Here is a 22,542-nt window from a genome sequence, read left to right as displayed (position 1 = left end):
CCAAGGGCAGGTGATTTAAGTGAATGACGTGATAAAAAAATAAAAAGATATAAACGGTTGTACTATTTTACACTGATCTAACCAGTAATATTCATCGTGGCCATAACCCAAAAAGAAAATCAAAAGCGAACTTACACTCTTCCCCTAACCCACTTGATCAAAAAGGGTAACATATCAATGTTACAAAACAAAAGCCCCCCCCCCAACAAAAAGTAAATAATAATTGTTTTTAAGATGAACCAAATTTTTTTAAAAAGATGTACATTTAAATCACATTTGAGTTATAATACTAAAGAAAACCAAGTAATACATATTTCGTGTGTAACAGCAGGGCACAAAGCGCGAACAATAAAGGTAAATTATCCGCTACGCAAAACAAAAAAAAAACACAACTATAACATGACAAAATTTGTTGAACAAAAAACATAGTTGCGCACCACCCTTCACACACTTTCAGAAAAAAGGCCGATATATGAATCAACTGAAAGAAATATCTCCGAAAAACCTCTTTTTATGATGAACCAGCATTTTTCGATGCCCTTTTAAATCATATTTGATTTAATTTACTGTATAATACCAAAAATAAAAACCACATATATCATGTCTGAAAGAAGAACATAAGGCACGAACTATGACGGGACATGATGCACTCCCACGCACCACCACACCCCCGCATAAAAAAAAACAGAACTCTTAGCACCTTCCTTTAAATTTCTTCAACACCAACATTGTAGAGGCCTTTAACTCCTTGCAGCGTATGAGCCGCTGCCTCAGATGGGGAGTACTGACAACAATCTGGTCAATTGCTCGTTTAAGGACGTTAATAGTGATAGATAGACTAGAGCAAAATTCACCAGTGCCAACGAGGTTTCGGTGTTGAAAGTGACTCAGCCCCGGCCGGCAACTTCATCAAAGCAAGTGTAACCAGCTTCTCAGTGGGGCCAATGCATAGTTCAATGCAAACTGCTTACGACATTCTAGCATACCGGGGCATATTTGAGGCTCGATGTACATATTCATAATCACTCGTTTGAAAGTTTTTTCCGATGGGAAGAGCAGCTGTTAACCACATATACACCGTTCTGCTTCTCTTGTAAATAGCATGCAAAACTGTTTGCCTTGAGCGGTCCAAAAGCGAGAGTGTAGCGGCCTCCCCTGGTTTCTTATTTGACCCTCTGGAATACACTTAGCTGTATCACTTTCTACAATGTTATTGGCTGAGCGATAGCGAAGACCACGCCGTGTTTGGGCGTATCATAACGTGACTGGTCGTGCGTCTGTCTCTCTGTGTGATATCACTCAATTTTCTCAGAGTCTGCCGCACGAATAGTATCCAAATTTCGCACCTGATATATCCTGAATATTCTACAGGAGGATTATATCTTTAATTAACAACTAACATCGTTTGAAATATTCAAATCATCGTTTTGAACTTGGTTGTTAGCGTTCTTAGGTTGGTAGCAGCATGTGGCTGACCACTTTCTCATGCCTGCCGCCACGCTTGCAAGCCGTCATTTATGAAAAGAAATTTATTTATTTGGGATATATGTGTCTGTCACTCACCTTTCTGCGTTGGGTCTGGGATGTTCTGTAGGTTTGTCAAGTTCTGTAACTGAGGTAGCTTTGGGCATAGAGGCCTCATGACTGTCGCCCTCGTCCTAACTCCCAGTGTCTTAGTCGGCTTTTGGGGTGGCTTGGAATTTGGTTTGGGGAATGTTCTCTTCATTTCTTCACCTGAGGTAACCTATTAACATTATATATTAAAAAGAATCGTGAATTTTCCTATTTATATTAGCTTAAGGAAGACGTAGCGACCATACCTGATGTTCTGGCAACTCTGTTACAAAGTCCGAAGTGCACAAACTAATTCGCATCGCTCTAGTCTGGTGTACAGCATCAATTGTCTTTTTCGCAACATGTCTTGGAAACCCCGACTGTACCACAAGGTTGACAGTCAGCCCAGTCGTACGCGCGCAGCGGAGAGGCTCTTCGGAGCCGCACTCTGCCGACTAAGGGCCCCCTGTGTTGCCCATCAACCTCACTAAGTAACAGTGAGAGGCTCATGCTTGACAGAGCCGTTCGTTGAGCGTCCAACCTTAAACCTTAGCTAGCCTTATCTGCGTCGACCCTGTACCAGCTCATGCCCCTGCTGCACATGAATCGGCTACGCCCTCAAAGGGCATAGTTTAGTTTTTTTGTTTCACCAGTGCATCAAGTGTCACAGGAGTCCGCTCCCCCAAGGCGGTATCGCTTTTACCGCCTTGGCAACTCCGTGAGCAGCGCCGGTGGAGTTAGTGGGTTGGCCTTGGAAGAGAGGCTCCGCAGTGTGGGGGCCGGCCTTCGGCTCGGACACTGAGGATGGAGACATTTCGTCGCGGCCCCGCGCGGCAGTGTGTCTGCTCAGACCGTCGGGATGGGTGTGACGCTGCTGTTGCTCGGAGCCTGCGCCGCGGCGCTGCTGCTGTCCGTGCTGGTGCGCACGGCGCTCTCCTACGCGGAGTTCAGGAAGCTGGAGCTGGCCATCCCCGGGCCGCCCTCGCTGCCACTTCTGGGCAACGCGCTCACGTTCGCCGCCGTGAGCCGCGAGACGGTCTTCCAGACGTGCCTCGACATGGCCGGCGGGAGCTCTGCCGAATCTCGCTGTTCAACCACCTGGTCGTGGGGGCGTCCGACCCGGACGACATCGCGCAGATCATGAAGCGGAAAGAGTTCAGCAGCAAGGCGCAGTTCTTCTACGGCTTCATCCGCTTCTTCATCCCGAGGGGGCTGCTGCAGATGAACGGCCCTGACTGGAAGGTGCACCGCCTCGCGCTGGAGCCCGCCATCGCTAGGGACGCCGTCGAGCCCCACTTCCACGTGTTCTCCGAGGCGGCAGACAACTTCTCCGAGAACTTGCCCCGCCACGCATTCGACGTGCACAAGGCCCTGGCCCTGCCGCTGGTGCGGGTCTTCATGCGCGTCGCCATACTGCCCGACGAGCTGGGCCCGGCCGACGAGCAGCGCCTGCGCGACGCGGCGCACCTGCTGGACAATATGCTGGAGGCCGTCAACACGCGCAGCTTCCTGCCCTGGCTGTGGCCTGACTGCGTCTTCAGTAGGACCAGCATGGGCCGAAGCCTGCGCCGCCAGCTCAGCGACCTGCGCGAGTTCGTGGACGCCACCATCGTGCAGCGCCGCCTGCAGGCAGGGATCCTTAACATTTGACTGCACTCCACTGCAAGAAAAAGCCACAACAAAAGTACTCAAATTCCTGGCAAATCTTATATCAGGAATTAATGGTACTTTCAAAGTACATCAGTAGAAAGTACAATGGAACCGGCATGACGATTGCTGTGCAGTCCAGACCTCGTAGTCTGCACAGTTCTCATTGTACTTTACACAATCCCTGTTGTACTTTTATTGTACACACTGCAATTTGGATGGAAAGACTTCGCGCCAAAATAGGCTATGGCGAGACATTAAAGTCTCGCCAAAATTTGGTCAGACAAAGAAGTCTCGCCACAAAACGGTCAGACACAAAAGTCTCACCACAAAACGGCGAGACTTTTGTGTCTGACCACGGCCATTAGGCCGCAACCATCCGGTGCATTACGGCTTTCAGGTGGCGGTCAGAGACAAAAGTCTCGCCATTTTGTGGTGAGACTTTTGTGTCTGACCGTTTTGTGGCAAGACTTCTGTGTCTCACCAAATTTTGGCGAGATTTTTAGATCTGACCAAAACTTGGCGAGACTTTTGTGTCTTGCCTCTAGAGTGGCGAGAAGTCTGACCTTCGGATTTGTAGGGCGGTTTTTGTTGTACCATTCACACTTTTTCTTGTCCCAATCTTCTACTGAGCCTCTTCTTCGCAATAGGAACAAAAAGCTTAGTATTGTGACTGCGCAGCGTAGGTAGTAACCTATGGTGTAGAGTTCTCAACAACTTACGACCAATTTCTTCATATAACGAAAAAACTTCTCTGTATTAAGACAGATTTTTGTGTAGGGAAAGTGCTGAGAACTACCTTAATATTATGACTGCACGGCGTTGCTTATTAGGAAATGGGGAGTGTATCACTGCTTGCGCAACGTAACATAGGACAATATGTGGCATTCGTACATAACAGCGTATCTACAGGGGGGTTCCCTATCGAGGTACGATGTCCTGTCACACGCAAATACCTCCAAAGACAAATCTGAAGAGGTAGAAAAATCATTTATCATTTTAAGGGGGCAGTAGTACTTGTAAAACAACTGCTGGTTAAATGTCCATTACCACACTGGCAAAAAGCTACGAAAAATTCTATAAACAGCTTGTGGTAGTTCTCCGTGGCCCTCTTGTCAATATTTTCCGTAGGACCTTACAATATTCTCCGAAGGTCCTTGCAGGGATCTCCGTAGGACTATACAGTTTTCCAGGTCCTGCGGAGAAGACTACGATCCTACGGTGAATTCTGCGCGGTCCTACGGAGGATACTGTAAGAGCCTACGAAGAATATTGATACACGGGCTACGAAGAATCTTATGGCAAAACAATTAACAAAATTTTCCGTACCTTTTTCCCACAGTGCATTAGTTTTTCTTGTCCGGTACCAAATATCTAGCAGTATTTTTAGTCTGATATTAATCCTCGTAGTTCATTTTGCGGGCAATTTTAAGCTTTTTCAGATGCTCTCTACCGATTGCAAAATAGTTGAAAACTTTGGCTGAAGTCACTGCAGTGACACCATGTTTAATTTCGCAGATCTTTTTCACGTGCTTCATATCCTCCCTCTAATCCTAGAACAATTTTTGTTTGATATTGTACCGTCAACGGGGGTAACTTGGGACCCTTTTTTACGTTTTTTGAACGCCAGAGGCAAGATTCTCAACCCAGACCATTGGATCCTAACTATGTTAAAGTTTGACCCTTTCCCCATCATTTCATACTTGTCTGGTTCATTTGCCTCGATTACATCGTTTCCAAGCGGTCTCGAAAGAGTGTCCCAAGTTACCCCATGACCGGGGGTAACTTGGAACAGTAGGTAATTAGCTACATTCCCATGCATCTATTGATGTTAATGGATGTAATAAATTTAAGTCACAACATGTAGACCAAGAATTCAGGCCTAGGAACTCTTGTAGGACCGATATTGGACTATATCTAGGGCTCTACGTGGAACTCTCTTTTCTACAGGTATTTTCTTGGCATTTTCTGAAAATTTCAAAAATATGGATTACCAGAAGACAAATCTGCAGAGCAAGGCATCCCTTTCCATCATCAGCGTAAAATCCGAAGTTTATGTTATGTCTGGGACCGGGTCAGTCAACTCCTTGGAGGCTAGGACTGCTGGAAACATGAGGAAAAGACTGTCCCAAGTTACCCCGTAAAATTTCGATTTTTGATAAAATGCAGTCTGGACCGAAGATGGGAAAACTATAATCAACGCCCTTTCGCGAACGTTATTGTCTGTGTATGATTCAACAGCCCAGAGAGACTAATCGGCCAAATCTGCATTTCACTCCTCGCACTAGGGTCAACTTGTTAATGTTAGACATATTTTGTCAAAAACCCTATTAGGTAGTTTTCCGTTTCTCAAATACTAATTGTGATGTTATGCGCCTTTTCTACCTTTCCGCGCGTGCCCTGAGGCCTCTGAAACAAAACCCTGCCGCGGGTTTGACGCTAGGAACCACCGTCGCTGAATGGCAGCACCAACAAGCTGTACAGGGCAGACTGTCCCAAGTTACCCCCGGTGTCCCAAGTTACCCCCGGTGTCCCAAGTTACCCCCGTTGACGGTAGTAGAAAGGTTACTGCCGTTTTTCTCTAGCAGCCATGCCAATCAAGAACCTATAAAGCCCCAATCCGACTGACTCACTCACTGACTCACTGACTCACTGACTCACTCATAGAAATGTTTGGGGTGAAGGAGTGGTCTTAGAGACTTGCGGTTTTTTCCATTCGATTCCAAATTTTATGGGAAAATTGGGAAAATCCCAAAAGTTGAAATTCCTAACCGTTTCCGAGCAAACCTACTTAATCTTCAAAAAAGCGGACCAAATTCCTCACAGTTTCCGAGCAAACCCACTCAATCATCGAAAAAGGGGACCGACCGACTAAAAATTTTTATTCGCCCCATCGGTAGGTCTGGTCGAGACATTTCCGAAACTGTGCCGCAATCGGGTCCCCGTCACCGGCAACATCCTAAAAACGCTATATAAAATATAAAATAGGCCTTAATTCAACAAAATCCACTCAATCTTCAAAAAAGGGACCGACCGACTGAAAATTTTTATTCGCCCCATCGGTAGGTCTGGTCGAGACATTTCCGAAACTGTGCCGCAATCGGGTCCCCGTCACCGGCAACATCCTAAAAAACGATATTAAAAAAAATATAAAATAGGCCTAAATTCAACAAAATCCACTCAATCTTCAAAAAAGGGGACCGACCGACTGAAAATTTTTATTCGCCCTATCGGTAGGTCTGGTCGAGACATTTCCGAAACTGTGCCGCAATCGGGTCCCCGTCACCGGCAACACCCTCAAAACGATTAAATAGGCCTAAATTCAACGAAATCCACTCAATCTTCAAAAAAGGGGACCGACCGACTGAAAATTTTTATTCGCCCTATCGGTAGGTCTGGTCGAGACATTTCCGAAACTGTGCCGCAATCGGGTCCCCGTCACCGGCAACACCCTCAAAACGATTAAATTGGCCTAAATTCAACAAAATCCACTCAATCTTCAAAAAAGGGGACCGACCGACTGAAAATTTTTATTCGCCCTATCGATAGGGTAAACTATACAGTTATCGGCAGGGGTACAGTTATCGTCATCTCGGCGAATGATTGGGTCCTGCTCTGCAAGTACGCGTCCGTTAGTGATGCGGCCAATGCAGGTCGCTAGAGACACCTTTTGAGCATGCAGGACCGAGACAGCATCGCGTTTGATTGAGCATGTCAGCCAACAGAGCCACGTTTCTAGTCAAGTGCAGAATGAGGCCGCTTCGGCCGTCCGTTCTTATCTTCTATGATAAGAACAGGGGTTCAATCTTTCGTTAAATTCGTGAATGTGGGCCGGCAGAAACTATTCTCTTTGCCAGGTTCCTTCTCCTCATCTATTGAAGAGGGCATACTGTGCTTGGTGCACAGAAATTCCTCTTGCTTGCCCTCATTCGGGGGGTGCCGATAACTGCACCAGAGAAATCACCGCAAACACAGTTATCGTCAGGGTGGCCTCAAACTTCACTGGTGTTTCCGGCGTCGTCCGGGAGTTAATATTCTGGTGCATTATGACCGTAGGAAGACCCTTGCCAAATTTGAATGAAATCGGACCACATTTTCCCAGTGATCTACGTGATTTAGGAAATGTTCTCCTCGGCGCTTTGAAAGGTTGTCTTTTTCGCAGCTCATGGTGCTAGTTGTCCGTTAGTCTAAAATGAAGGGCGCAAGAGGCATAACAGAAGGAAGAGGGGGTTCGTGACATGCTGAGGGGTGATATAGAGTGTCTGTGACGACTGTTAGAAATTTTCGTCACTTTCGGTCATGTTTTGCCTTTTTAACAAGGGGTGCCGATAACTGTCTTAAAGGGTGCCGATAACTGTATTTTGGCTGCCGGTAACTGTGTTTTTGGTAACCTTTTTCTCACGTTAAATAAGAGCGTCACAAAAAGTTTTTGGTGAAATCTTTGTCAGCCACTTCGTTGTCTAGATCCTTCTGAGGTGTCTGAAACAAGTCGCACGGGTCTAAGTGTCATAACCTACCCTAGAGGCCCTTGAAAAGAAAGCGATGCTCTTAAACTGACGGTAACTGTATAGTTTACCCTAGGTCAAGTCGAGACATTTCTGAAACTATGCCGCAATCGGGTCCCCGTCACCGGCATGCCGGACGTTGCAACGTCCTCAAAATCATCAATCAAGAACCTACATAGCCCCTAAATCCGACTGAGTCCCTCACTCACTTTTTTTGGGGTCAAGGAATAGTCGTAGAGACTTAAGGTTCTTTCCATTCGATTCCAAATTTTATGGGAAAATGGGATAAAATCCCAACAGTTGAAAATTCCTCACCGTTTCCGAGCAAACCTACTCAATCTTCTAAAAAGGGGACCGACTGACTAAAAATTTTTATTCGCCCCATCGGTAGGTCTGGTCGAGAATTTCCGAAACTGTGCCGCAGTCGGGTCGCCGCCACCGGCAATGGGGTAAATAATCATCAATCATCAAGAGCCTATATAGCCCCAATCCGACTGACTGACTCACTGACGCACTCACTCACTCACTCATAGAAATGTTTAGGGTCAAGGGGTGGTCGTAGAGACTTCCATTCACCTCTATCCTTGTCAAAGTAGTCTTCAATATTTTCCGGACCTTGTATGCACCCATTGACTGCCACAGTAGCCAAAGCAATACAAGCTATCTATTTGGGCAGTAAAAGTATAGCTTAATTATATGGTCAAAAGTTGTTAAATAGACCTTTCAAAGAAGCAGTACATTTACTTCCTTAGAAAAGCCTTTGGTCACCACGGACTTACTGAAAATACTTCGGCACGCGCCCCACACATGCGGGGGTCTGGGGGCGGAGCCCCCAGCGAGCAGCGCGAGTCCTTTTTATAAAGGTCCGAACAGAAAGTTCTATAGTGTAAAAAAAACGTGCACGAAGTGCTTGCCTTCTTGTACAGAAGTCATAAGTTTCGAGTCGTAACTTCACGCTTTTGACGACGGTATGATGCCACCCTTCCGAGGTAAGTTGAGGATTCCTGCTTGCAGGCCGTCAGTGACGCCAAGGAAGCCACCAGCGGCCGCGGCGTCGCCCGCAAGCAGATCATGCTGGACAAGATGCTGCAGAGCCAAGTCTTCACCGACCAGGACATCATGGACGAGTTCATGACGTTCCTGAGCGCTTCCACCGATACGACCGCCACCTCGCTCAGCCTCGTCTTCAAGATGATGTCCATCTCGCCGGAGATCCAGGGCCGCGTGCGCGCCGAAGTGGACCGCGTCCTGGGCGTTGGCGCCGAAGCGCGCAGCGTCGAGCTGCACGACCTGCCGAGGTGAGCGTGGGAAAGGAAAGTAACCGCAGTTGCAACATTCATTACGGGAGGACATTCCTGTCGAGGCTCATCTTGGGTCTTTGCGAGCAGCGCATTCAGGCGCGGATCTAGACGGGGGGAGGGGGATGGGGGCTATTCAGGGGCCGCCATCTCAAGGACCTAAAATAGTTTCTTCTTGAGCTTCCCTTTCTCTGTCTATGACATATGATGGCACCCGACGCGAACGCAAAGTTTGCAACCAATTTAAAAATGAGGGAAAAGGGAACGGGGAAGCTCAGTTTTCAGAAAAGGGAAACGGGGAAATAGGAGCTCGAAGGAGATTGTCCCTTCCGCGGTCCCTTCTTTGCCCATTTCAGACTAAAGAATGCTTCGGCGAAGCCCTCTTTAACATACTGAGAAAAGACGCGCATCCTTACCTCTCATCAGGACCCAAGTAATGCTCCATAAACGTGATTATAGAGTTTTTCTCCATAAAATTACGGAGCTAATTTCTAACAGTGTAGTCAATGACAGCGAATATCGTGAACTTGACCCCCAGGCTGCAGTACATGGAGCAGGTCATCAAGGAGACCCAGCGCATCGTGCCCAGCGCCCCTTTCCTGGCTAGGCAAGTGTACCAGCGCACGGAGCTCGCGGGCAAGACGATCCCTGCCAACTCGACGCTCCTCGTCAACGTGCACGGCGCGCACCATGACCCCAAGCACTGGCCGGACCCGTGGAAGTATGACCCTGAACGCTTCGCGCCCGGCAAGGAGCACCACCCCTATGCCTTCTTGCCCTTCAGCGCCGGGCCGAGGCGCTGCCCGGCGGGCTTCTACGCCATGATGGCCATGAAGACCATGTTCGCCGCCGTGATACGCGACCACGTCATCGAACCCGTGGACGACGGCGTCAGGGAGGCCAAGGACTTCAAGCTCACCTTCAACCTCACTGCCAGGATTGTCGGCGGCACGTTCGTCAGATTCAGGCCGCGTTCGACTTCGGTCAGCTAGTGTCAAGTCAACATAAACGGAGGTTTTCCGTAAATTTACCGCATATCCTTGCAGATGTTTCAAGATGCTTCGTAAATTTTCAAAGTTTTCCTAAAACGTTTTGAGGTTCTTCAGGCTTCGTGAATTAACATAGGAAGGAACGGCTTTCAATTTTTTTTTGCTGCAGGATTGGTTAATTCCGAACGTAAATTCACTGAGAATGAACGGTATACTTAAAGGCGAGGTATACTTTGTCATCGAAATATGGGCGAGGAAGGGTGGATCAGCTACGTGTATGCACTGGTAAAACAAAGGCATAAAAATTACGCCCTTTAGGGCATAAATCGTTTTATGCCCTTCGGAATGGTATGGGAATTTCAAGCAAAATTTTCATGCCCTTCCCAAAGGCATAAACGATTTATGCCCTTTAAGCCCTTTAAGGGCATAAATTTATGCCTTTGTTTCACCAGTGTGCTACTACATAGTACGATCACCCAAATTTGGGTGAGGAAACCGTCCTTACCCAAATTTGGGCAAGGAAACGAGGAATAAAGAATTCCTTACCCAAAAGTTAAGTCCTGATCATGACACTTTCATTCTCAGTGAACCTTTATAGTTTGGCAAAACGAAGGCATTAAAAAACTACGCCCGTGAGGGCATATTAGTTTTTTTGGGCGCCGGCTGAAAAAAAAACGTGTTTCTGTAAGGGCGTTTCAGTTTTGACTAGAGTCTCATAAGTAAACTGGGTATTTACGAAGGCGCCTCAGGCAATAAAAGTTGCGAACGGTCCCTATGTAAATTTACAAAGGTATTTGGTACGAAACGAAGAATCTTCGAATATTTAGTGAAGGTCAAGGATTTACTATGTATTAGAACCTTCGTAAATTACCGAGAATCTATGTGAAAGACTACGATACTACGTAAATGTACGAATGTGGCTTCAGTATTATTTTTGCAGGAGGAACCCTCGTGAATTGGGAAGGTTTATTCTTACATTGTACTTATTTACGCCCCGTCTAAGTGCATAAAACGATTAAAAGATCACTCCAAATGCAAGTTGTTTTTAGCGGTTCTTTTATTGTTTTCGGTCTCGCCCCCTCCTCCCTCGAATTCGAAATACAGAACGCGAAACTACTTCAACTATAAAAAAGTTTCCGTAAAGTATAAAAACATAAATTTGCAATAATCGAAAACGTGATCCGTTAATGCTATCAAAAAGTAGTTTGAATAAAAAAAGTGCCACTCCTCAAAACTAAATTGTCCATGGCAACGGCACGCCCGACATTGAGACATCTTTGAAGTCTGTCATTAGTAAAAAGTTCATGGCAGAAAAGGAGCAGTAAATTTACTTTCATGGGTTGGCAGTATTTTTCCCGGCGTCTGCGCCCTTTCTAACATCACGAGACTGAAAAAAAGGGTAAGGGAAGGTGGGGTGCCATGTGACACGGCCACCATGTGACTTTGGCTTTTTCTCCCAAACGGCTTGTGTTATCCAACAGCGGTAAGAAGACTTAAAGGAAGATATCATGAAGGAGAATCGACGTGCAATAGGTCGTGACTTTTCTTCGGAAAGGACGGGAATGGTAGCGATCAGAATCGGAAACCGTCTTAAAATAGCTCATTGGAAACTTTTTCTCTTTCCCGCCGCGTCCGCTTTTTACCTTTAAAATACATTCTAAGGACACATGCCTTGCAAGATGTTCTTCTTTGATGTTTTAAGAGCAAAATAAGCTTTGGCTCGATTCTCTACGGCATTAACTTTGACCGTTATTGCTGTTTCCCCTAAAACTGCTGATCTGGGCACTATGCGACACTACTGTCATTCGCTAGGCCTATGCGATTCCACGATTCACTCAAATGAATGTGTTCACTCAATGAGATTTGTACACTAACAACCAAAACTTTCATTGCTCGGGAACGAAAGATGATAAATTGTTAAACTCAACGAAAATAAAAAGCTGGAAGACTTCTTCAGTCATTCTTTGCGTGTAGGTACGCTGAATAGGATTTAAACCCTGACAAAGGGCCACTGTCACATGGTGCACTAAGGCTGTCACATGGTGTACTGCGTGGGGTACGAAGTGACACTTTGACTTAGGCCCATTCAACTCGGGATAACTCAGCAACCAAAACAGATAAATTAGAAATCTCATCAGAAATTGATCCAGGAAGCGGAAGAAGGGGACAAGTCCATTTTGGCCATTTATCAGGAGAAAGAAAAAACTGTAAGCCGAGAAAACTAAAACAAACCAAACGAATTTTGTAGATGATAACAAGTTCAAAAAGCAAAAGTTAAATTTTGAGAAAAACATCAAAAGTGTCAGATCACTCCGTAGAGGGTTTCTGGGACTTATAACTTTCCGTTGAAATGGAAAACAGAGACATATCAACTTGTATTTCCTTAACAGAGCGGAATTTGGAGACCAAGTCAAGTGGAACTTTAGTTAGCATAAAGTGCTTGTTACTCTGGTGTATTTTTTGGACTGAGCTCTTTTTTCCATTCCAGTTATTAAAATGAAGGGAGCTTAAGTTGACTTGATTCTCTTTACACTAGATTCATTAAAATACAAGTTGAGTTATCTCCTATTGGAAATATTTTAAACGGAGTCATGTGGACTTCGGTTGAGTTGTTTCCATTTTCCGCTAAATTTAGACACTGTGAGAAAAAAGTACGGAAAAAGTACGGAACATGTCTGGTCAATAATTTGCCTGGACCGTCCGTACTTTGCCAACTACGGAACGTTCCGTACCTTTTTTCCGTACCCATTTACATGGGTTCATATGGAGCAAGTACGGAACGTTCCGTACTTTTCTCCGTACCTCCGTACTATATTTTTCTGTACCATTTCCGTACAAAAGTACGGAATTTGTTACAGTGGAGCGTAAAACCGGTTGAGTTATATCCTTTTTCAATGTGGATTTTCTCCTTAACGGCTGAATTAAGTCAAATAATTGGGTGTAATGATGTAAACCATTCTCAGGCACAATAATAATAAGATAAAACCTCGAGTTTTGGAGATAAGTCAAGTTATTCCCTTCTTCCGCTTCCTGGATAAGGTGAAGAATCATTTTGTTCACATAACTACTTACGGATGTAATGTGATTGGTATTGTTGGGTTGACGGGCACTTGAACACAAACCATCACATGGTGCCCCACCTTCCCTTAGTCGCGCATTAAAACTGTCCCTACATTGTTGCTGAGGTTGGAATAATCGTTTTGCTTTTAAAGGGACAACTCGGGAGGGGTGGTTTCAAAACGCGGGTGACTTTCATTTGACGAACATGAGCACTGAAAGTCGCGAGATGGAGTGTGGTGGTCGGTGGTCATGGTGGTAGGGTCAGTTGGGGTAATAATGGGACACTGAAAACTTGGGGGAAAATGGGACACTTTCTAAACTTGACGAGTTTTGGCATGTCAAAACGTCCTACAATGACATGTTTGTGCTTAAAATGTTCATTGAGGTGTCTAGTATTCCATTTTTCATTCGGCGGGACAATGACTGCTCATAGAAATGAGAATTAAGAAAACAAGCAAAACATGGCAATTATGGGTTTTCTGAAGGTTGGAAAAATTTGCCGCAGAGGTCATCTAATTAGAACACTACAGAACCCCCCATAAACAGAAAAGTAAAGTATTGTATAGTGTTTTGGAAAGCTAAAAGAACGAGGATTTCGATCCACCAACTCATTTTGACATCAATGCATTCGTTAACTTGCAATTGTAGAATTTTTCTGTGGGGTAAAAATGGGACACCACTTTGGGGAAGAATGGGACACTTCTGGGGTAAAAATGGGACACTTGGTTAATGGTAAATTGTGGCCTTTGGGGAGAAAATTTTCAAAGTTGTTCGAATGGACATCTCTGAACGGAAATAGATAGGCCTCGACAATACAAACAAAATATGTCAACACATGCTATGGGTTTGGACGGATATTTAAAAAGTTAATGGGCTTTGAAATTAACAAATAGTCGCAAAAGGTCAAATTACACCCAAGTTCTTTTGAAGCGCTATGCCTCTTCATTTTTCATCCGAACCGGTGGCATGTGATGACATTTATTGTTCCTCGTGTTGAGACGGATCGAATTTTATAAAGTGGTGTCTATTTGGAAAACTTTGAGGCCTGTTTTACCACTGCTAAGCCCTTGTCCCATTTTTACCCCAGCGTGTCCCATTTTTACCCCAAACTTACAAGTCCGAATTTTCACAGTTTATTTTGCACAACTGCAAAATTAAATGAATTTTTGATCTTATTTTAACGCCAAATGGTGTGGAACAGAGTACCCTATCCTTTAAAAGCACTAGAAACACTCCAACTCGCCATTGTAGAGTTGTGGAAACCTTATTGTTCAAACTGTCCCATTATTACCCCAACTGACCCTCACGGCAAAAGTACCGCCTGGGATTCCCAGGCGCATCATGGGAAAAAAGGCCTATTTTCCAGGCACCGCCTGGGAATCCCAGGCGGTACTTTTGCCGTGCTAACTGAATCAGGTTTGACCGGAAGTCTTTTCTATTAGTTAGCCTTAATGTAGCGCATGCGCAGTTCGAAATTTTTGAATTGTCTCATAATTATTTAATAGTTGGTGATGGCACAGTCCAATGAATAAAATCTTGTGAATTCTATTTTAAATCATCAAAATGGGAACACCGTGCAATGCGATTAGCAGTGGGATTTTTTTCTCTTTTAACTAAAACGACCTGAAAATTGGACGGCATTGGCATAAAATTTTCATGCTGTGCACATCAACAACCGAGCCGGTCTTCGCGACTCGTCGAGTCGTGCGAAATCTCCTCGTAGTGGCTCAAAATCTGCACCCGGAGGCCCTGCGTCAAACTAGAAGTTTGAATTCCGAGAAAAACGAGGGCAAAGTTTGAGAAATGGCGAAATACCTTTCGCAGGTGTTCGGCTTGCAGGCTCCTTACACTGTGCGAAAAAAAAAACACAGTAAATCCTGTAACGATTAGTACAGCTGACGCTGTAATTCAGAGTACGGGATTTGCTGTAATTTTTTACAGGATCCACTGTACTTTGTACAGTACTGTGCCGAAGAAGTGGAGTACGGAATATTCTGTACAAACTACAGTAAATCCTGTATTCTGAACTTCAGTAAATCCTGGCAAACAAATCAACGAGATTCACTGTGGGTTTTTTCGCACAGTGTAAGGCCCCACTAACGGATTTGTTGGTTCTGAACTACCACACCGGTAAAACTGAAGCGTAGTTCTAGGCTTGATTCAAGCATACAACTACGCTTGAAGACTTTACGCTTGACGTCAAGCGTAGAGAAGAAATTCTCCCATGCGTTCTACCAGTTCTACCAGTGCAACATCGTAAATTAGTGGCGTAATTGTAAATTGACGATCGGTCGTAAATTTACGATCAGTCGTTTATTGCCAGCTTTGTCTTAAATAAACAACTTCGGTTGTTAAGTATCACTATCAGTATTTGCCATTATTGAACGGCTTTTGTCGTGTGCTCACGTCACGACCACTGTCGTAAATTTGTGGCTGACCGTAACTTCCCGATTTTTAAGTCGCTATCGAAAATCATTAACTACATAATCGTAACTTTTTCCGTAACTGAGCATCTTTTCTAAACGATTGTGTAATTGTTCTGAACTATGTCGTGAATCTACGATAATTTTTTAACAGTGTAGGTAGAATTCCGAGGACCTCCATCCCAAATCAAACCGTCGGTGGATTCACGTGGAAAGTCCCAAAAGAGCTGTGCAACCGGTCCGACTACAATGATACAAGACTGGCGCAATCACGGTAGCGAGATTCGTGCCATGGCAACAATTTAAGGGGCACTAATTTCAAATGCAGACGGCAGCGCGCCGACGGGCCACAGTCGGCCACCGTGTGGTGACGTAGACGCAGACATATGCCGGGCCGGTCGATCGACAAGGTCTCGGGTTGCCCTAGTTGCTCCAGCAGAGCTGCACGAAGGATGGGGGAAGAGCAGTGCATACGTGGTGGCAAAGCAGTACGGAAAAGAATGTTAATTTTTTGTTGCCAAGCTTCTACACCGCCAGAAAAAAAAAAACATCAAAAGTACACAAAGTCCTGGCAATTATTTTTACCAGGAATTTATTGTACTTTCAAAGTACAACAAATGTTGTACAAAGTACAATAGATCCAGCACAGCAACCTGAAGCCCTGCGGCAAGGCATGGACTGGCCCACGCCGTCCCTCTTTCTTTACGATGTACACTGCTAAAAATCAACTGTTAAGAGTACAACACAATCATCTACTGGAGTGTTGATAAATTAGAACAGTTGTTTGGTGTCTGAACGGGAAATTTATCAATCTCTTTTGTTGTAACTATCTTGCCAGCCAGGTAACGATAATGTCATCGTAATTAAAAAGAGTTCTGCTGTCGTTCAAGAAGATTAAAATCTTTCTGTATTAAGATTTAAACAAATATTGTTGTCAGATTACAATAATCTTGTTAGATTACAACACAATGTGACCAATAAAATGTGGTTAAAAACAAATCGAAGACTTTGCCCGTACTACAATCGATTCATCAGAAAACAGCACCGAGGGCTGCGACGTGTTTGTATATAACAAGATGTGTTGCTATCAAACTTTACAACAAAAGTTTTAAAATTACAACAACATTTTTTTAAACGGTGTATGTTCTTAGGTTTGCGAAGAATTGCCAAAAATCTTTACCAATCCCCAAGACTCGCCCCGAATTTCCAAAAGCCGTGTCCTTGGCAACGGTTTTTTTTAGCAGATGATGTTAAATCATCTAGCTTTGACTCTCGATCGGGCCAACAGTTTTGCAATCAGACGTATACCAAAGCAAGTGCAAATGCAGCAATAGCACATAGCAGTTAAACAGTTGTAGCGAGAAGTACGTAGCAGTTGTGGCAGAGGCAGTGGCATCGGATACCCATGCAATGCACCATTCCAGATTTTCAAAATTCAAAATATTAAAATTGGTTGACGCATTAGCATGGCTTCTGGTGCTGCGTTTCCGCCTTCAAGCACAATGCGGGATTGAACTTGATACGGCGGCTGGTCAAGCGTTGCATGTGAGAAACTTGTTCTCACAGAACCTTCAATAGTTAAATCAAAATTAACATTTTCGTCCATTAAACCATGCACGTGTTAATCATAAATTGCGAGACACTAAAAGTAACATTCTCGTCAGTGCTTTCACGTCAGCGTTAACGGTTTTTTTTTTTTTTCAGAGGTACCTTCAAGTGGTTCATACCGGTGAATTTTTTGACAAAGAATCTCAGGCGCAGCACGTCGTGGTCAGCCGAGCGCCGTGACAGTAGGCAACACTTCCTGGCCAGCCGAGGTCCGCCTCGAGAGTAGGGCAGGACATGAGCCCCGTCCCGTTTGAGCCCCGAAGGTCTGAGCCCGGACCCGAGCCCCAACCTGAGCCCGAGTTGAGCCCCGCCTTGAGCCCCGATTCGAGCCCCAATGTCTTGAACCCCGGCCTGAGCCCGGATAGAGCCCCGATCTGAGCCCGGACTTGAGCCCCGCCATGAGCCCAGCTTGAGCCCCGCGTTTAAAAATTCGTCCAAAAAGACTGAAAATGCATAATTTCTTGACGAGGGGCTCAAATAAGGGCTCAAATCAGGGCTCAAGTCAGGGCTCTAGATATTCGGGCTCGGGTCGGGGCTCAAGTCCGGGCTCAGATCGGGGCTCTATCCGGGCTGAGGCCGGGGCTCAATACATTGGGGCTCGAATCGGGGCTCAACTCGGGCTCAGGTTGGGGCTCGGGTCCGGGCTCAGACCATCGGGGCTCAAACGGGACGGGGCTCATGTCCTGTATGCCGAGAGTAGGCAACACTTCGTGGCCAGCCGAGGTCCGCCTCGAGAGTAGGCAACACTTCGTGGCCAGCCGAGGTCCGCCTCGAGAGTAGGCAACACTTCCTGGCCAGCCGAGGTCCGCCTCGAGAGTAGGCAACACTTCCTGGCTAGCCGAGGTCCGCCTCGAGAGTAGGCAACACCTCGTGCACGGTGAAACCGACGTCTGGAAATTTCCAGACATCGGTTTCACTGTGTGGCCAGCCGAGGTCCGCCTCACAACACACTTACTCAGTGGCCAGCAGAGCGGCACGTCGTCGTGTCCAGCCAAACGCCGTGAGAGTTCTTGCGTGAACATGAGAGACCACAAATGATCTCATGCATGAGAGAAGGGCGCTCTTCTCTCATGTCTCATGGCATTTCGGGTCCAGAAAATGCAAGGCTTCCACTGCACAAGGTAGCAGGCCGTCCGCACAGAGTAGAACCATCTCTCGGCGTCCGGGACACTGAGCCTCACCGCACCAGTTCGCAGTGACAGCAGCCTTTTGTACTGTTACACTGAGAATGAAAAAGTCATGATCAATACACAATTTTGGGTGAGGTTTACTTTCTCACCCAAATTTGGGCGAGAAACGTTTCCTCGCCCATTTTGGGTGAGGAAGGGTGTATATCAGCTCCCTATATAGCTCCATAGTATTATGACCCAAATATCCTCACCCAAATTTGGGTAATAAAGAATTCCTCACCCAAAATTTTAGTCATGATCATGACTCTTTCATTCTCAGTGTATATTCAACACTACGAGCTATACCGAGTCCGGCCCTTCCCTGGCTCACCCTGTTCTCACAGGGCTATCTTTCGTACGTCTTGGACTCAAATTGCTTCACCATCTTTACTCCTTCCCTCCTCTAAATGCAACCTTGTAGCCGAGCGGCTGTACGCAACGTTGTGAGGCCTGAAATGCATTGCAGCGCGGGCATCTGCGTCACACACAAAATGTTATGCAGCACACGAAATTTTCGTACAATAATTGTACGAAAAACTGCACATTTTTTGCCATTCAGCTTATTGTATAAAGTTGTACAAAATTTTGTACATGTACGAAGTGTGCACTGCCAATCCATGTGTGAGACAGTCTCACACTTAAATTGGCAGTGTGCACTATGTCTCGTACAAAATTTGTACACAAACATTTAGGCCTAAAGTTCACATCGACATCGGTCCTGGACCGCGCTCGCACGAGAAGGCGTGCCAGTTTCTTTTTTTTTAGGCACGAAGTAGCCTTATAGTATCCCCCAGGATTCAGCCTCGCTGGGATTTGATCGCGTGGCCCCTTATGCAAGTCGAAACCTCTCTGTACGATTTTGATGAGATTTTGCAGACTGGTAGAATTCTGAGACGTGATTTCAATTCTGGAATATGGTTGAAATCTTAGCGATAAATTTTGAGAAAATTGCCGTCAAAATCACTGTTTCCGTAGCAAAGCTCGACTCGTCAACGAAAAGGGAAGAGAGAGGGGGGAGCCGAGCCAAACCCAACCAATAGCATGGCTCCTTTTCGCTTGTGTACAGGTTACCCCAAAAACGGTCGCTTCTTTAAGAAAGGACGTTCGAATAAAAAACTTTCCGCGACCGTGATAGAACAGATGTAACAATAGCACAAGAGGGGTTTTTGGACGCAGTCTTTTCATTGGCACTGCCTGATGAAAATTTTTAATGGGAATGTCTTTGCTCATGCGCGGAACATTACACAGTCATACCAACATGGAAACCTACACTCATTGTGAGTTTTGTGTTTGTTTTATTTTCAATGTGTATTTTCTACCACAAAATTAATCTGTTTAAATTATGACATTATATCTGAATATATTTTGAGGACACATGTTGAAGAAAAGATTTAAAAATATTGTTAAAATAGAACAATTTTTTCATTTGTCAACTCTTAACTGAATCAATAAAACAAAATTATACTTCTTAGCTCTGTCTTAGCTCTAGTTTTTGTTTGATGGTTCTTTTCATTCAGTTAGCACGATGACCACATCGCTCCACCTCGCGACTTTCAGTGCTCATGTTCCTCGAACAAGACTCACCTGCGATTCGAAACCATCCCTCCTGAGTTTATAAAGTTTGTAAAACCAACCGTCGTGGTGTTGTTACGTTGTGAATGAGAACTATTACACAGAATTGAAGAAAACATGACTAGAGAACCGCCTTTTGAAATAAGCCAAACAATTCAACGTCAGCAACAATGGCGGGGCAGTTTTAACGCGCGACTACTCGTGTTTTAGGCTTCGCTATTTTCGCAAGGGCGCAGTTGCCGAGAAGATTGTTGCCAACCCGCGAAAATTAATTTACTGCCTCCTTTCCCCCACGAACATTTTAATAATGATTGACTTGAAAGATGTTCCACTGTGGAATACATTAGCATTGGAATTTTTCGAATTTTACGGCATTTTGATTTCTTTTTGTTGCCAAGTTTAAATTTTGACGGGTGGCACATCGACCACACTGGTACCACTGCCATTCGTACCCAAACCACACCCTATCCCTTTCACACAACTTTTTTCCTTTCTCCACACTCCTACACAATAACCATTTTGACTTCGTGACTCCTAGGATTTCTTGAAATCGTATTTTTTTTGTTCAATACTGCGGTTGTTGCGACTTTGGAGGTCGTTTTAGGTTGTGGTGTTCTCGGATAGCTCAAAGGAGCACTACAAATCCAAAGGTCAGGACCTCTCACCACTCCAGAGGCCAGTCATTGAGTCTGGCCAAGTTTTGGTCGGACCTGAAAGTCTCGCCAAAATTTGGTCAGACTAACAAGTCTCGCCACAAAATGATCCAGGAAGCGGAAGAAGGGAATAACTTGACTTATCCCCAAATTGAGTTTTTATTTTATTATTGTGCCTTAGAATGGTTTACATCATTACACCAAATTATTTGACTGAATTCCAAGCAGTTTAGGAGAAAATCCACATGGAAAAAGGGTATAACTCAACTTAACCCCTTTTTCGGTCTAAATTTCATTGGAAAATGGAGATAACTCAACCTTAGTCTACATGAGTCCGTTTGACAAATTGGCAAAAGGATAAAACTCAACTTGTGTTTTTATGAATCTAGTGTAAAAAGAATCAACTAAACTTAACTCCCCCTTAATTTTAAATTTCAATTTGGAAAAAAGAGCTAAGTCCAAAAAATACACCAGAGTAACATAGACTATTGTTCCACTTGACTTGTCTCCAAATTCCTCTTTGTTTAGGAAATATAAGGTGAGCTGACTCTGTTTTCCATTTCAACGGAAAGTGACAAGTCGCAGAAATCCTCTACGGAGTGACCTTACACTTATGATTCTTTTTTCAAAATTTTACTAATGCTTTTTGAAATTATTAACATCTGCAACATTCATTTGTTTTGTTTTAGTTTTCCCTGCTAACAGTTTTTCGTTTCTCCTGAAAAATGGCCAAAATTGAGTTATCCCCTTCTTCCGCTTCCTGGATCAAATGGTCGGACACAAAAAGCCTCGCCACAAAATAGCGACACTTTATAGTCTGACCGCCACCTAAAGGCCGTAATACGCCGGACGGTTACGGCCTAGAGGCCGTGGTCAGACAAAAAAGTCTCGCCATTTTGTGGCGTAACCGTGGTGTCGGACCATTTTGTCTGACCAAATTTTGGCGAGACTTCACGTCCCTTCTTTAGATCTAGGCTAAATTTTCCTTCTTTTAGAATGTTTCAATGTGAAAACAACACTGACTGGATAGTAAACTAATGCGTGCTAGCTGAGCGAGTCACAAGCCACTAACCCTTTAAAATAAGGACAAACGTTTTATTTATTTTTAGAGGATTTTTAATAAATAAACTACGGGTTTGTACAGGAAAAAAATGATTGGTGCAGCTACTGCCGGCGGCGAGCCGCAAGCTCGATACTTTTTCAAAATTCAAGCTAAATTTTAACGAGTTTCAGAAGAAACTAAAAAGATAAAGGAAATATAAATACTTTGCGAGCAAAGCGAGCCAGGAGTCGTTCAAATTAAGGCTGCCGTGTAGTTGTTGGAAAGGCTTCTGATGAATAACAAAATCCTTCTCGATCCGCGCTTTGGTCAGCGGACAATCTTTCATGCTTGATAGCGGTGGTGTTATAAAAAGTATTTCGTCTCCTGTGATCCTTGCCGCAGTTTATGATTCCGCCCAGGCCAATTCACTTTTACATCTGAATCCGATCGATTATTCGGTTTGACTTTTAATTTAGTTCGACTCAGTACAGGGCGTGTGCAACCGAAAAAGTCCCGAGTCCAAAATAGCGTATCACGCTCATAATTTTTAAAAGAAGGGTAAGCTATCGGTGGTCCCGAAGTGAGGTTCGATATACACAGTACGAATTTAGAGAGTACCGTTGCGAGAGAACGATAATAGTCGCAATGAAATGGTGTGTATTCCTACCTGAACCTGTCACTGCACTGAGAATGAACGAGTCTTGATCAATACCCAATTTTAGGCAAGGTATACTTTATCACCCGAATCTGGGTGAGGAAGGATCCTCACCCAAAGTTGGGTGAGGAAACCTTCCTCACCAAAATTTGGGCGAGGTAACCTTTCTCACCCAAATTTGGGCGAGGCAACCTTCCTAATAAAGAATTCCTTAACCAAAATTTTAGTCCTCATCATGACTCCTTTCATTCTCAGTGTGGAAAGAATTGAGTGTAGGTGTTCTTGTCCTGCCACTCAACTGCTGCCAAAATCAATGTAATTTGGTGTCTCTAGTTACCCCGTACAGTTACTATTTTCTATCAAAGTC

General features: G+C 44.7%; 2 protein-coding genes across 2 annotated transcripts; both read left to right on the top strand.

Annotated features, from left to right (window-relative positions):
- The first annotated feature begins 2,694 nt into the window (after positions 1 to 2,694).
- LOC117646579 lies at positions 2,695 to 3,204 on the top strand. Its single transcript, XM_034387622.1, has one exon. It carries the CDS (start codon positions 2,695 to 2,697, stop codon positions 3,202 to 3,204), a length of 510 nt encoding a protein of 169 aa, XP_034243513.1.
- A 5,318-nt stretch (positions 3,205 to 8,522) lies between these two features.
- On the top strand, positions 8,523 to 11,008 carry LOC117645774 (probable cytochrome P450 4aa1). The gene is made up of 2 exons (XM_034386175.1): positions 8,523 to 9,004; positions 9,543 to 11,008. Exons 1-2 carry the CDS (start codon positions 8,778 to 8,780, stop codon positions 9,994 to 9,996), a joined length of 681 nt encoding a protein of 226 aa, XP_034242066.1. The 5' UTR covers positions 8,523 to 8,777; the 3' UTR covers positions 9,997 to 11,008.
- The last annotated feature ends 11,534 nt before the right edge of the window (positions 11,009 to 22,542 follow it).

This window comes from Thrips palmi, unplaced genomic scaffold, assembly GCF_012932325.1.
Source record: "Thrips palmi isolate BJ-2018 unplaced genomic scaffold, TpBJ-2018v1 HiC_scaffold_19, whole genome shotgun sequence".
Taxonomy (NCBI): Eukaryota; Metazoa; Arthropoda; class Insecta; order Thysanoptera; family Thripidae; genus Thrips; species Thrips palmi.
This window is presented reverse-complemented; position numbering and strand designations above follow the sequence as displayed.